The 12,901-nt window shown below is 42.8% G+C and overlaps 1 protein-coding gene and 1 long non-coding RNA gene across 2 annotated transcripts in view; one reads left to right on the top strand and one right to left on the bottom strand.

Moving 5' to 3' along the window:
* Window positions 1-1,042: 1,042 nt before the first annotated feature.
* On the bottom strand, window positions 1,043-3,258 carry LOC309337689. The gene is made up of 2 exons (XR_014154494.1): window positions 2,109-3,258; window positions 1,043-1,351 (listed from the first exon to the last, which is right to left on the bottom strand). It is a non-coding gene; the product is annotated as an uncharacterized lncRNA (long non-coding RNA).
* A 400-nt stretch (window positions 3,259-3,658) lies between these two features.
* CHKA (choline kinase alpha) overlaps window positions 3,659-12,901 on the top strand; it is a 28,304-nt gene continuing 19,061 nt past the window's right edge. Inside the window, exons 1-2 of the mRNA XM_081878599.1 lie at window positions 3,659-4,207; window positions 12,613-12,724. Of these exons, the coding sequence (XP_081734725.1) occupies window positions 3,888-4,207; window positions 12,613-12,724 (432 nt within the window). The 5' untranslated portion in view covers window positions 3,659-3,887. The remainder of the gene's footprint in view (window positions 4,208-12,612; window positions 12,725-12,901) is intronic.

Genomic DNA, 12,901 nt, shown 5'->3' with positions numbered 1-12,901 from the left:
GTGTTTGACATTTCTCTTTCTTGTATTTTCTTCAAGGTTCAGGAGCTTTCACTTTGGCAAAGAATAAAGAAAAACAGAGGGAACACGTCGTATCAAATCAACCAGATGTTTTACCCAGCAAAACATAACGATCCATTAAATTTCAGCTAGGAACTGGGAGAGCTGTAATATTCAGTCGTTAATGGGACTGTCCATAAATTATATTAATTGCACTTTTAGAAACCTTCCAGAGCACCTTTTTCCCTTGCTGCCATTTTTCAGTGTAGTACAGACCCATCAGAAAGTAAGCCACAGGTATCACTACACCCCTACCAGTACAATATTTTATGCCTGCCGTGATGGATTATCTTAATTTTTTTGTGTCAAACATAGAAAGTAATGAATAACACTTTTTTATTTTCTAAACTACTCCTTGAAAGAGTAGGCCCAAACTATCCACCATGGGAGAGGTCTTCCCAGGGATGTCTAATGAAGGAAGATGCATATTGTGACTTCCTCATGCCAAGCACATCACCAGCACACTTCACTGACCACTACTTCTGGGAGCAGGGGAAACACTGAGCAGTGCAACATCAAACCGCATATCATCTTTCCTTAGGTGTTATGAGGGAGGTGTGAGTGGCAGCCATATGCTATCTCACAGTTCAGCTTCAGGCTATGAAAGGCGGTATGTGTGTGTGCGTGTGTGTGTGTGCGCGCAGCAGAAACCTGAGGGAAGCCTGGGAATAGGGAGAAGCAAAAAAGGGCCCAAGGGACACTGAAGCATCCGCTTTGAGTGCAGAAAATCTATGTTTCAGTCCCCAGCATCCTCAGACAGGGCTGGGAATGTCCCCTTTTGAAACCCTTGCTGCCAGTTCGTGCAGACATCACTGAGTTTAATGGACCAATGGTCTGAGTCATCATAAAACAGCTTTTTGTGCTAGGCATTCACACTATTCACTGAGTGTTTCACTACTGAACAAAGTTCCATTATGCTGGAGATGGGTTCCCCTGCCCCTCACCTTTTCCTTGCACTTGAATTCTGCTCAAAGAAAACCCAGTATTTGCATTAAAAGCAAACTGACCACATGGAGTCATGCTTTATGTAAATGATATTTGGGGCCTTTGAACAGTATTGAAATTGGTGGGTACATAGGGACACAGTCCTTTCCTTTCTGCTGTGTCTGTTGGTTTGATGTCTCTGCTCTGTGCTTGCTGTGCTCTTTCTTATATTATTATGTCGTTGTTTGAAGATGTAATCTCAGCTGTCATTGGAAGCCATCTTGGAAGCCTTTTTGGCTGGAAGGCTGGGTGTGTTTTCAACCAACCAAAATTCTTCCAGCACTACCAGAATCCAACAACACTGCTGAATCTGAACAGTGTTCACCTATGGAACATTACTAGCATGTATCAGCAGTTCCATTGTGGTTTGTACATTTTGACCTTTCACCTTAAAAACAACCCTAGCAAATGTAGCATCCATAGTAACAGGAAGTTAATTTTTTCATACTCCAGTGAGCTGGCAAAGAACATCTGAGGCAATAAGAAAACTGCTTCAATCCAAGTCAGTAAGTCCATGAAGTTGATGGAAACCAATATGCTGTAACATATATTGAGTCACTTCTTACATAACCATAGCCATAGTCAGTGTTGCTAGGGAACAGAGTTTAGTTTTCTGGGATTGGTGCCATCTAAGCCTTTTATCTCATGACTTGCTGTACCTGGGACAGGTGTAGCCCTTTGCTCCCTGCACTGTTATCTGAAATCCACACTAAAGAGCCATGCTATACTTTTGAAAAATAATGGCATCATTCTACAAACCTCTGAATATCTATCTATCTATCTATCTGAACTCAGTGGAGAAATTCTCTGTAACACAAATATTATCCATTTGACCCAGCCTGCTTCCTCCAATGACAGCAGATCCTGACATTTTAAATCATACTTCATACTGTTCTGCAGGAAGCAAATAATGTGTGAAGCAGCTTCTGGGCCTTAAAGAAGAAATAGAAGGCGAGAACAGATTCTGGTCCCAGCAGACCATTAGTGAGACACGCTAGATTAAAATACTGTACAGTATTTTAAGAAAGAACCTCCACCCCAAAACTAGTCAGAACTCTTGAGCAAACATAGATCATAGTTATTACTCCAGGAAGCCCATCCTTCTTCACTTAGTTGAGCAACAACAAACCTTTTGTTATGTGGACAAGGAAAGAGGATTGCATCCAAGATGACATAGATACAGGAGGGTGAGGGATCGTGATTTTGGTGATTCTTGTTTTCATTTAGCTCTTATGTGGATGAATTAAAAGGGGGAGGGGGCATTGTTTTAGGCTGAATGCAGCAGCAGCACAGACTCAATATTTGAAGAGTTTTTTGTGATTTGTGGGTTTGAAATGTAGCTTCTTTGCTTATTCCTTTATGACAAAAGAGGCTCTTTCACAACCTGCAAAGCTGACACACTGGTATGTGGCATCACATGATTATGATGTCACCACGCCAAGAAATTGCCCGTTCTAGGGAGAATCAAAATGAATCCCAACCTGAGAGGATTCTTTTATTGCAGAAGGGAGTGGACTTAAGGATAGTAAACAAAACCATCCATTTTCCTAAGCACTGATGTCACATTACGTTCAATTCATTACACTATGAGTCAGCACTTGGGACTTTTTTTCAGCCGTTAACTTTCCAGATGCTAAAGTGAGCGGCAACCTTCCCCCTCCCCGTTTTCCCTAAATTGTTGGTGTCCAAAATGAAATGCTTCAGTTTTGCACCGCTGCCGACTCCTTGGCGCTCGGAGCGGTGGCACAGCCGTCGCCTTCAAAGGAGACTTTGTCGCCGCCAATCTCGCGACAAACAATGCCGCAAAGATTAAATGCCGAACGGAATGCGGCAGAATTGCGTCGTCTTTGCAGCCCCGGCGGAGCTGTTGATACCCTGAACCACATCGGGGAGGGGGAGGGGAAGGGGAAGGGAAGCCATCTCTGTCTTCTTGCGTTTCCTCCAATGATGCAGTGCTTTTTCATACCCATCCCACCTGCCTCCGTTTCCGATTACTTTTATTTAGGTTTAGTTTGAGATGTGAATCCTGAATAAAATCGCCCCTGGTCCACTTGCCAGGGGAAAGGGAGGAGGCTGGCTGAATGGATCAAGAAAAGAAAATGGAGTCTACAATACAAACAAGGGAGTGGAAATAAAGAAGTGCGGTGTGTGCGAGGGGGAATACACAACTGGCGGCGAGAGAGACCGCTGGATGATGGAAAGCGGAGGAAGAGCTGCAGGCTGGGCTCGCGGGGTGGGGGAGGGAGGGGGGGAGGGAGGGAGTCTGGGCACAGCCGCCACTCCTTTTGTGCGCGCCAAGAGGGGCAGGAGGGAGGAGGCGGGGAGGGCAGCCGCCGCTTGCCGCCACCTTGCTCCCTCCTTCCCCTCCCCCACAACCTCAAGGTTCTCTCCTCTGCATTTCAGTCTATGCGTATCGCAGGGATACGCGCGAGAGCCTAGGCAGCGCCGGATAACCAGAGCAACGGGGAAGGCAGCCAATGGACTTCCCGCGCCGCGTCTTCCCTCTGGACCAATCAGGGAGAGGCGCGGCCGCAACCTTGCGGTTGGCTCGGGCACGTAGCCAATCAATAGAGACGAAGAGAGAGGGACGTGGGGGGTTGGTGGTGCGGATGCGAGCGGGTGGGAGGGGGCAAGGCTGATGAGCGCGAGGTGAACGCGCGCACGAGGTCCGCGTGCGAGCGGCTATAAGAACCCTCGCGAGCGCCGCGCGCCGCATACCGTCTGCGGGGCTCGAAGGCAGGAGGTGCGCAGCGAGGCTTTTCCTGTGTGTGTGTGTGCGTGCGTGCGTGTGGCGCTGCCGTTGTTCCTTCTGCCTCCCGAGCTCGCTCTCCTCTCGCTCGTCGGCCATGAAGACCAAGTTCTGTAACGGCGGCGAGGCCGACCCTTCCCCGCTGGGGCTCCTGCTGGGGTGCGCCCAGGGCCCGGTCTTGCCCGCCCTCACCCAGTCTCCCTCGTCGCCGCCGCTGCCGCCTTCCTCTCACGCCGAGGCCGAAGCCAAGCAGCAGCCCCTCGCCTTGCCGCCGACGCCGCCGACCCCTCCCTCCCCGCCGGCGGAGGAGCAGCCCGACCCCCGCACCCGCCGCAAGGCGTATTTTTGGTGCAGGGAGTTCCTGCGGGGGGCGTGGCGGGGGTTGCGGGAAGATCAGCTGCGCATCACGCCCATCAGGTCAGCCACATAGGGGGGTGGGGTGGGGAGTGGGAACATCAAGGGATCAGCCTCCTAGGGTGAATGAGATTAAGAGCTGTGTGTCTCTGAGCGTGTACAAAGTGCGTTCTCGTCGCCACGAAGCAACCACATCTGGCATCAGGTTTCCATGACGGTGCGGCCCCTTCAAACCTGAAATGAGGGGAAGGGGTGGGGCTGTTGGCTCTTGTCGGACCTGGCACCTTTTGTCTCCCACAGTCTTACTGATAACGACGTTATGGAGGGGAGTCCTTAAGGCTTCATATCGGATCTGTACGCACTGAAATGTTACAGGGAAACCATTGTCCATATGGTGGTACTGTCGTTTTCTACCAAGGGCAAGCCACTGACCTCCCAAGAGTAATGGAAGGGCAGAAGGAGACCTGTGTTTTGGGGAGATGGCAGCTTCACTGCTGCCAAGGACCTGTTGGTGCCTATACTGTATGTATCTAGAGATGTTTCTGTAAATTGCAAACATAGTGTTGCCTTCTTGTGTGAGAACATTTGAAGGTATCTCAATAGATAAATTAGTTAAATGAATGATTGACTCATTCCTGATACCTTCCTAGGCCATTGTTTGCACTAACCATGGTTTAGATTTAGAATCCTAACTATGGTTCGAGCTTAAAAATGTATAGGAATATTGTAGTCTAGCTTGACTGCTTTTGTTTCTCTTTTGCACTCCTATGGAGATAGAGCAGTGGCCCCAACTGTGAATTCAGACATCACAACCATATACAGTTGGCAAAGCTTATGGTTAACAAGCCCATTTTAAGACATAGTTTGTTTCCTCTCCCCCCAGTTTACTGGATAATTTATGAACCATAGTTAGTGAATTGTGCCATTATCCACTCTTCAGAACCTTTGACACAAATGGGATAAGAATAGAAAGTAATGTGTGGACGTCCATTAACTTTTGGGAGCACATCTTTTATCTCTCTGTAGTATAGTATGAGACAGATTTTTGACCACAAGCAAGAGTAGGGTGTGCATACAGTACATCTTTCAAGCCATCCTACAGTGATAAGGTTGTTGTCTCTGTTAAGCCTTGAGCTGTTTTGTTGAACTCAGAAGTTACTCTCCTCTAGGACAGAGTTTCCCAATCTTTGGTTTCCAGCTGCTGTTGAACTACAACTCCCATCACCCCTAGCTAGCAGGAGCAGTGGTCAGGGATGATGGGAATTGTAGTCCAAAAAACACCTGGAAGCTCAAGTTTGTGAAACCCTGATCTAGGAAATTAAATGAATTCTACTACATGTGTGGCTAAATAGATATGTATGTTTGTGCCAAAAATGTGTTGCACTTCACAAGTTTGATTTATTCAGTTTACTATTTTGAATTGATTTCTATACAGGAATTGCTTGTGTTCTACGATTTGAGCTGATGATATTTCTGGAGGTTTTTGTTTGCTTACATTAGCCCATAGTCCGAAAGGAAAATCAATTTTTAAAAAACTCTTTAAGTACACTACTAAGTTGACTTCACTGATTGTCTAATAGCCATTAAATGGGAATGTACCATTCAAAAAAGCTTCAGAGGTGATGAAAAGTTTAAGGCAATATTTTAAAAATGTGAGTCAAACTTAACTTGTAAGATGGTTTCTGAACAATGAAATGTGTATTCTACCCTGTGATTTTTTTTTATTTTTTTTTATTTTTTTTTTTAATGAGACTGCTCAGCAGTATGAGTCATTTTTTGGCAACAAGTTACTGTAGTATCAGGTGCCTTGCTCTGACTCTCAATGCCAACAATGAGTAGATAACTGGCTTGGGTATAGTATGGGTAAGTAATCAGGAATGGAAAGTTTTTTAGATTTTGTATAATTGCCTCTGAAGAAGAAAAGTAAAACAAAAACCTTTTCTAATCACTTTAATTTTCCTAGAATGCCCAACAGTTAATACTCATACCAGATATGTCAGTGAGGGATTTATTGCCTTGTAATTTTTTTTATTTAAAATGCTTTGTTTAAAATATTTGTCCTGTCCTTTATCCCAGATCCATGGACAAGTAACATTAATTTTGAAAAACTAGAACAAATCCATGGGAATACATATACATATAGCATTTCCCCATTTAACATGTTTAGAATTTTAATAGTTAAACTGAACTCTAAAAGCCATAGTTCCAGAATGTTCACAAGTAGCTGGACTACTTGTATATTTTAAGGGCATTTGGCAGAATCACACTGGTGTGTAAAAGAGGTCATAATGTAACCCAAGAGGTCACAATATAATAGTGTTGAATATTATTACAGCCTAATTCTAAATACTGTATGTTGACTTAGAAATATGGAATACTACTGAACTTAGTAGAACTTAAATTTCCTTTTAAGTATGCTTACGAATGTAGCTTTAATATCTCTATAGTTTATTTAAAATAGACACTTTCTTAAGCACACAACTGTTTGCAACTTTTAGCATGCAGTTCCTGCTGTTGAATGTTAATAATCTTAGCAGCATTGTATCTATTCTTGGAGCTGCCATTTATAGAACTCATCTGAATCCCTAATTTGTATACACATTACTTTAGTGTACAATCCAATACATGCCTACTCAGAAGTAAGTCCAATTGAATTTAATGTGATTTCCTCCTAGGAAAATTTGTATAGGATTTCAGCCTGAATATGTTTTAGGAACAATCAGGGATTTTGATTAAATTTGCTTCAAATATACTAAAACTATCCAAATAACCCATTTTTAGTTAACTTTGAGAAGTGGTCTTGTTCTATCAAAACATGGGTGAAAAAGATGGGTGCATACTGCTCCCCTTGTGGTATCGAAACCAGCTTCTAGGATATCTTTACTTTTCTATGGGTTATATACTGTATAAATACATAATAATACAATTCTTTTAGATACTGATATAGCTGTATTTAAAATAATCTGGGACTGCTGCCTATCTGTTGAGCCATGATCCTCAGCATCGGCAGTGCTTTTGTTTCTGAGCAAGTCTGCTTAAGCTTCAACTGAGAATAGACCCACACGGTTTTCCCCCTTCAGTATCTCTTCCGTCTCACATGCCCTGCAATAAAGATTTTACTCTTGCAAAAAACACCCCCCCAAAAAAAACCCCCCACACCTGGGAATAGTTCCTTGCTGCTTATCTTTGTGTGGAGCCTCATACCAGAGTGGGGGGGGGGGAAACCCTTCACTTCTGGAGCAGCCTTTGCCAATTCTAGCTTGGTCTGATGGGAGTTGTAGTTGAAAACATGGGGAGGGCAACAGGTTGTTGAAGGCTGTTCTGAAGTACCCAAGTCTTGGGGGTTGTAAACTTTATGGGGACTTTAGGCACATTTGAAAACCAGAGAAGCAGTTGTTAGATGTATCTAACAATAGGTCCTTCTTTCAACCCTAATTTTAGCAGTTGCGGGGGGAGGACCTTGTGTGTGCCAGGGAAGGCTTCTGTGGGTGCATACACAGGTGCAAGTGCCACACTGAAGACCCTTCACATCCTCCAAATGTTTAAAATGTGGGCATGACTAAACACAAATTTAGGTTTCTTCTATAAGGTTTTGTTTAAAAGGTGCTAAAGCATTGTTTTTCTGCTACTGTAAACGTTCACTTGTACCTGAAGAATAAAGAAGTGTGTTGTGGAGGGAGGTGCTTAATTTTGCCTACCTGTTTTTCTGGTACTATAGGTTTGTTAGGGTAAACACAGAAAACTGTTGAAAGAGTGGGTGCACACACCTGTTTTCTAGTCCGAACCTTCCCCTGCTCAAGCTGCTTTTCTCTCAGAAAGATATGTCAGGTTTTTCAATATAGCATTCAGTTCATCCTTAAAGTGCTGGTTGAAAGTTTTTATTTTCTGCTGCTTTGTCATCTTTTTCTGGTATATAGCTTGAGTATTCTCCATGTAGTCTTAAGGTTCTTAGTGATAGCAAATCAAGGGCTTTTCTTTGCAACTGAAAAAAAAAAAAGTGTCCCAGCTGCACTTCAGTATTGGATTTCTTGTAAAAGATAGGAGTGGGGAATAACTCCAAAGGTAGTCATAGGATAGTAGAAAGATGGGCTAACTTGGCAGAGAGTAGTTTCTGGTACTGTACTCCTTTCTGTTGTGGTATCTTTGTGCAATTTGATGCTCTGGACACAGATCGAGAGTAGCTTTTTGTGGTTTAATTATTAAATTGGACTATTCTGCGGGAAGGTAAATGGCGTTTCCGTGTGCGGCTCTGGTTCGCCAGATGCAGCTTTGTCACGCTGGCCACGTGACCCGGAAGTGTCTCTGGACAGCGCTGGCCCCTGGCCTCTTAAGTGAGATGGGCGCACAACCCCAGAGTCTGTCAAGACTGGCCCGTACGGGCAGGGGTACCTTTACCTTTACCTATTCTGCATCTAGGAAAAATAATCCAAACTAGCAAATGCTGCCTATCTCAAATGTCTGTTCATTTAGCTTCATACATATTTCTTCATTTAGCTTCATAAACCAGTTATGATGGTGTGCTTTTCCTCCTGAATGGAAGTGCACAACAGGGCTTGCTTTCAGATTTATTGCTGCTACTACAAGAAACTGTAGCACAAGAAACTGTAAGGTTCCTTGGTGTTCAACTGGTGCTTTATTAAAACGAATAAGGCAGCAGATGCTTTGCATAGGCACATTCTTGCTGAAGGTTCCCCCTCCCCCAACAAATAGATGTGTTGGCAGCCCAGTCCATTTATGAAATAAATGAGTAGCAAATTGCATCAATATGAATTGGTTTAAGTTCTAGTACTTGAGAACTTCAGCCAGGAAATTCCACCCTTTTAGACTTGCTTAGAAGCAAGGCTACATCATCATCAGCTGGTCTGTTTGGGATTGCAAGCTAGAGTTCTTTCTCTTTCTTCTTCAGGAAAGAGAAAGTTCTGCCTGCCACAGTTCCCACAGGGCAGCCCTGTTCAGCACACAGGCAGCATTGCTGAAGTTGTGTGTGAGAGGAGCCTTGTTAGCTATACATTGTGTAGAGGAGCACATCACTAATGTGCCCCTCAGATGAGGGATGGTCCTGCCTGCCTCTTAAATAAGAAGCGGGTGGTGTCAAAGCTATGTGCAAAACTATCTGCATTCTTCTGTTTAGTAATCTCTCTTAAATTTAGAAAGAATGAATGCTAAGCAGGGGGCATCACAGGAAGCTGCTTTTATATCAAGTTGGACCATTGGCCCATCTAATTCCATATTGTCAGCACTGTCTGGCAGTGATGCTCTAGTCTAGGGGCTTTAAAGCAGGTTCTTTTCCCTTCCTGGAAATGCCAGGGATTGAATCTTGAGATCTCATCTTGCAAAGCAGGCACTGAGCTGCAACCCTCCCTCTTACACAGAGCAGATACCCTAGTGGAACATTGCTTTATAAATGCGTATCAAAGGAGTTGTGCCTTGAATTGCTTCACCCTTTGTAGTTTGTCATGACAATTGCACTTTGACAGTTGAAATTAACGTAGTAAAGCATAAGCTTCAAGAGGCATCACTGTAGAATAATATTTTATTTATATGGTGCCACCCAATTTGGGAGAAAGGTGGGCTTATATGTACATGAAATGAACACATTATAGAATTGGTGCATGTTGGAGGCACCCACAATAGTGTCCATGGCAAGGGCCTCAGATTCAAAGCTTTCTTTTTAAAAAGTAAGTCTCTAGCCTTCCTAGAAAGAAAGTAATGAAGCAAAGTGTGCAGCTATCATTCTAAGCAATTTCTGTGAAATGAGTTACAGATAGGTAGCCGTGTTGGTCTGCCATAGTCAAAACAAAACAAATTCCTTCCAGTAGCACCTTAAAGACCAACTAAGTCAGTTCTTGGTATGAGCTTTCGTGTGAAGCTGAAGGTATCTGAAGAAGTGTGCATGCACACGAAAGCTCATACCAAGAACTGACTTAGTTGGTCTTTAAGGTGCTACTGGAAGGAATTTGTTCTGTGAAATGAGTCCGCCTACTCCCTGTCATTTTTTAGCCAATCAGTGAGTTGTCTGGACACAAGGCAGTAGGAGTCCCTGGGGTCCTAAATAATTACTATTTCCCCCTACACTTGGGTGCACCTTTCCCGCTTCTGTCTTATTTTCTAGTCCTTGAGTCCACCAATTTGCTGCTCTGCTTATTTTGTTTTGCTGCCTATCAGCTACATGGAGCAGGCAGCTCCTTCAGAGACTTTAAAAAAGATGTGAGTTGAGGTAATGACCTAAATTAGTCATGGCCATTAATTTCAATTGGTCTACTCTGAGTAAAAGTTTATTACAACCCATAATAATTATAACATTTCCCCTGGTTGTTCCCACGTTGCTGTTGCTGTTGGGGGGGGGGAGTGGACCCATGTAAGAAACATTATCTTCATCACCTTTTCCTCTGCCTGGGATTGTTCTCAAATTGTTTGGGAAGTGGAGAGCATTATCTTCTCATCGTACAAAAATTAAAAATTTTGAGAAGCTTGTAGGTGATATTCAGCCTCAAACGTTACACTAGTTTGGGCCAGTATTGCTCAACTACAACTCTGGTGATTTATTTAATTCATTTTCTGTGGTTTTTTTTTTCTTTTTTCCTTTTTTAATTCCATAAAGATAATATGCGTTTGTATTTCTAACTATGCCTCTGTATGGCTGACTGTAGCAATTGAAAATTATTCCTGGATTCAGTTATATTTTATTTTCTAGCTCTAATGTATAGCAACACGCAGCATAACAACCAAGACTTAAAATTGTGTGGAAAAGGAAGTTTTTCAAACATTTTTTGTTTACCAAAAAAATTTGAATGGGTTTTTCCTAATTGGAACAAGTTTTGTTCCTGTGTGTCTCCTTTTTCTGTTCTTTTGGAGATGGTAGTCATTTTGTATTAGGCAACACCTCTGGTAGCAGCCATTTTGTGACTTTGCCCTTGGTATTGCCCTTATGTAGATTGTCAGTTAGGAATAAAGACTAAGGGGTTAAGCTGAACCAATGGCAGAATATCTTAAAGTACCAAATTTAACTCCATTACAGCACTCATTGGTCATATACGCACCCCAGCCATCTATAACTATATTCTATCTTCTGAGCTTTCAGAAATGTCCATGAAGTTCCACCATAGCACAGCAGTTTTCACTTTTCATACTCCTGCTGTAAATGTCTTTGGTTTTACAATAACTGGATGGATTAGGCTAGCTTTTTGAACTTAAAACATAGAATTAGTTCTCAATAAGGATATGTTTTATTGCTCTCCTAGATGATGATCTGTGAAATTTTAGGAGCACACTAGAGGCTTTTAATGAGGTGGGAGGTAGTTTCTCTTGCATCCTCTGCACTACAGTCAAGCTGCTTGCAACTTCTCCTTCAGCACCTTGTTGCTAGGACCTCAAATGCTGCTGTGCACCACATTTGCACTGCAAGGAAGAATGTGTTATGCCACTTTGTTCCAAGAGGTAGTCATCCCAGCTTTTCTTCACCTCCACCTGTTCTCAGAGTAGAATACACCCTGGACTGAACAGGGCCCAACACCCAGATGACTTCACCAGTCCAAAAACTCATTTCAGAATGGGGTGGGGTGGGTGGGTGAGGAGAGAGGCAATGCATCACTAGTGCATTGCCCCCCTTCTCATCTTTCCAAAACCAGTCACTAAGGTAGGAGCCATGCCCAACCCAATAACTGTTTTAAGGAAGCAGATAAAATAGATGTTCCCTCAAAGCTGATGTGAATATCAATCGTCATTATAGGAAAAAATGCAGACTGCTTAACTTGACTGAGAAGGACTAATTGTGGTCAGCCCATTCACTATACCTCAGTATTGTATACCTCATGGTGTTGTTGTGATAAAATCGGATAACTCAATGTAGAGTGCCCTGAGTGAATGTCTTAGAAGTGCAGGATATATGAGAATACACTTTATAAGCTCAGGACTCTTATATACGGTAGCATTTTATCATTGTAGAGAACTGGATCAAACTGATCCTGTATGTTAAATACTTGTGCTCATTGTTATAAATAATCTAACAAACATGCTTTGCCTCTAGTCACATATTATGGTCCTTCCCATTGTCCAAAATTATTTATTAGCTGTTCTACCTTAAACAGTGACTTCGGAGACATAAATGCAAAGTACTATTAAACATAAATTTCTTCCTAATTCTTCTAACTTATATTTAAATACAGATTTGGGAATGAAATTCAAGCTATGTTTTAATAAAGTTAGTGTTAGGAGTAGAACCTGGAAGACCAGGGTTTAAATCCGTACTCTGCCATGAAGTAACTCTACCTCAGAGGGTTGTTGCATGGAGGAAATGTGAAATGTAAATGTAGACATAATATAGTCAGTGCTGAAAAAATAGAAAGTTAGGCTGTGTAGAATAGCTCTTTCATGTCCAGTTGTCTAATTCAGGGTATTGGAATCTGAACTTCAGTCATGTGAGAAGTGCAAGTGTTCATATGTGTAACTCATAATTCTTTCCTTCTTAGGGGAGGCCTCAGCAACATGTTGTTCCAGTGCTCATTACCTGATACCATGGAGACTGTTGCAGATGAACCACGCACAGTTCTTCTTCGCTTATATGGTGCAATTCTACAAATGGTGAGTATTTGGTGTGGGGGAGTGGGCTGATGTTTAAACATCTTGCATTAGAATAGGCTTGAAAATATTAAAATTAGATTTTATTGCACATGCATACTCTGTGATTTGAGAGCTCTTCAGTTTAGATTTGTTCATTTCTTATTGCCTAGAAATTGCTTTCTATGCAGATCTCGGATG

The sequence above is a fragment of the Podarcis erhardii genome (assembly GCF_964252035.2).
Source record: "Podarcis erhardii genome assembly, chromosome: 1".
Taxonomy (NCBI): Eukaryota; Metazoa; Chordata; class Lepidosauria; order Squamata; family Lacertidae; genus Podarcis; species Podarcis erhardii.
This window is presented reverse-complemented; position numbering and strand designations above follow the sequence as displayed.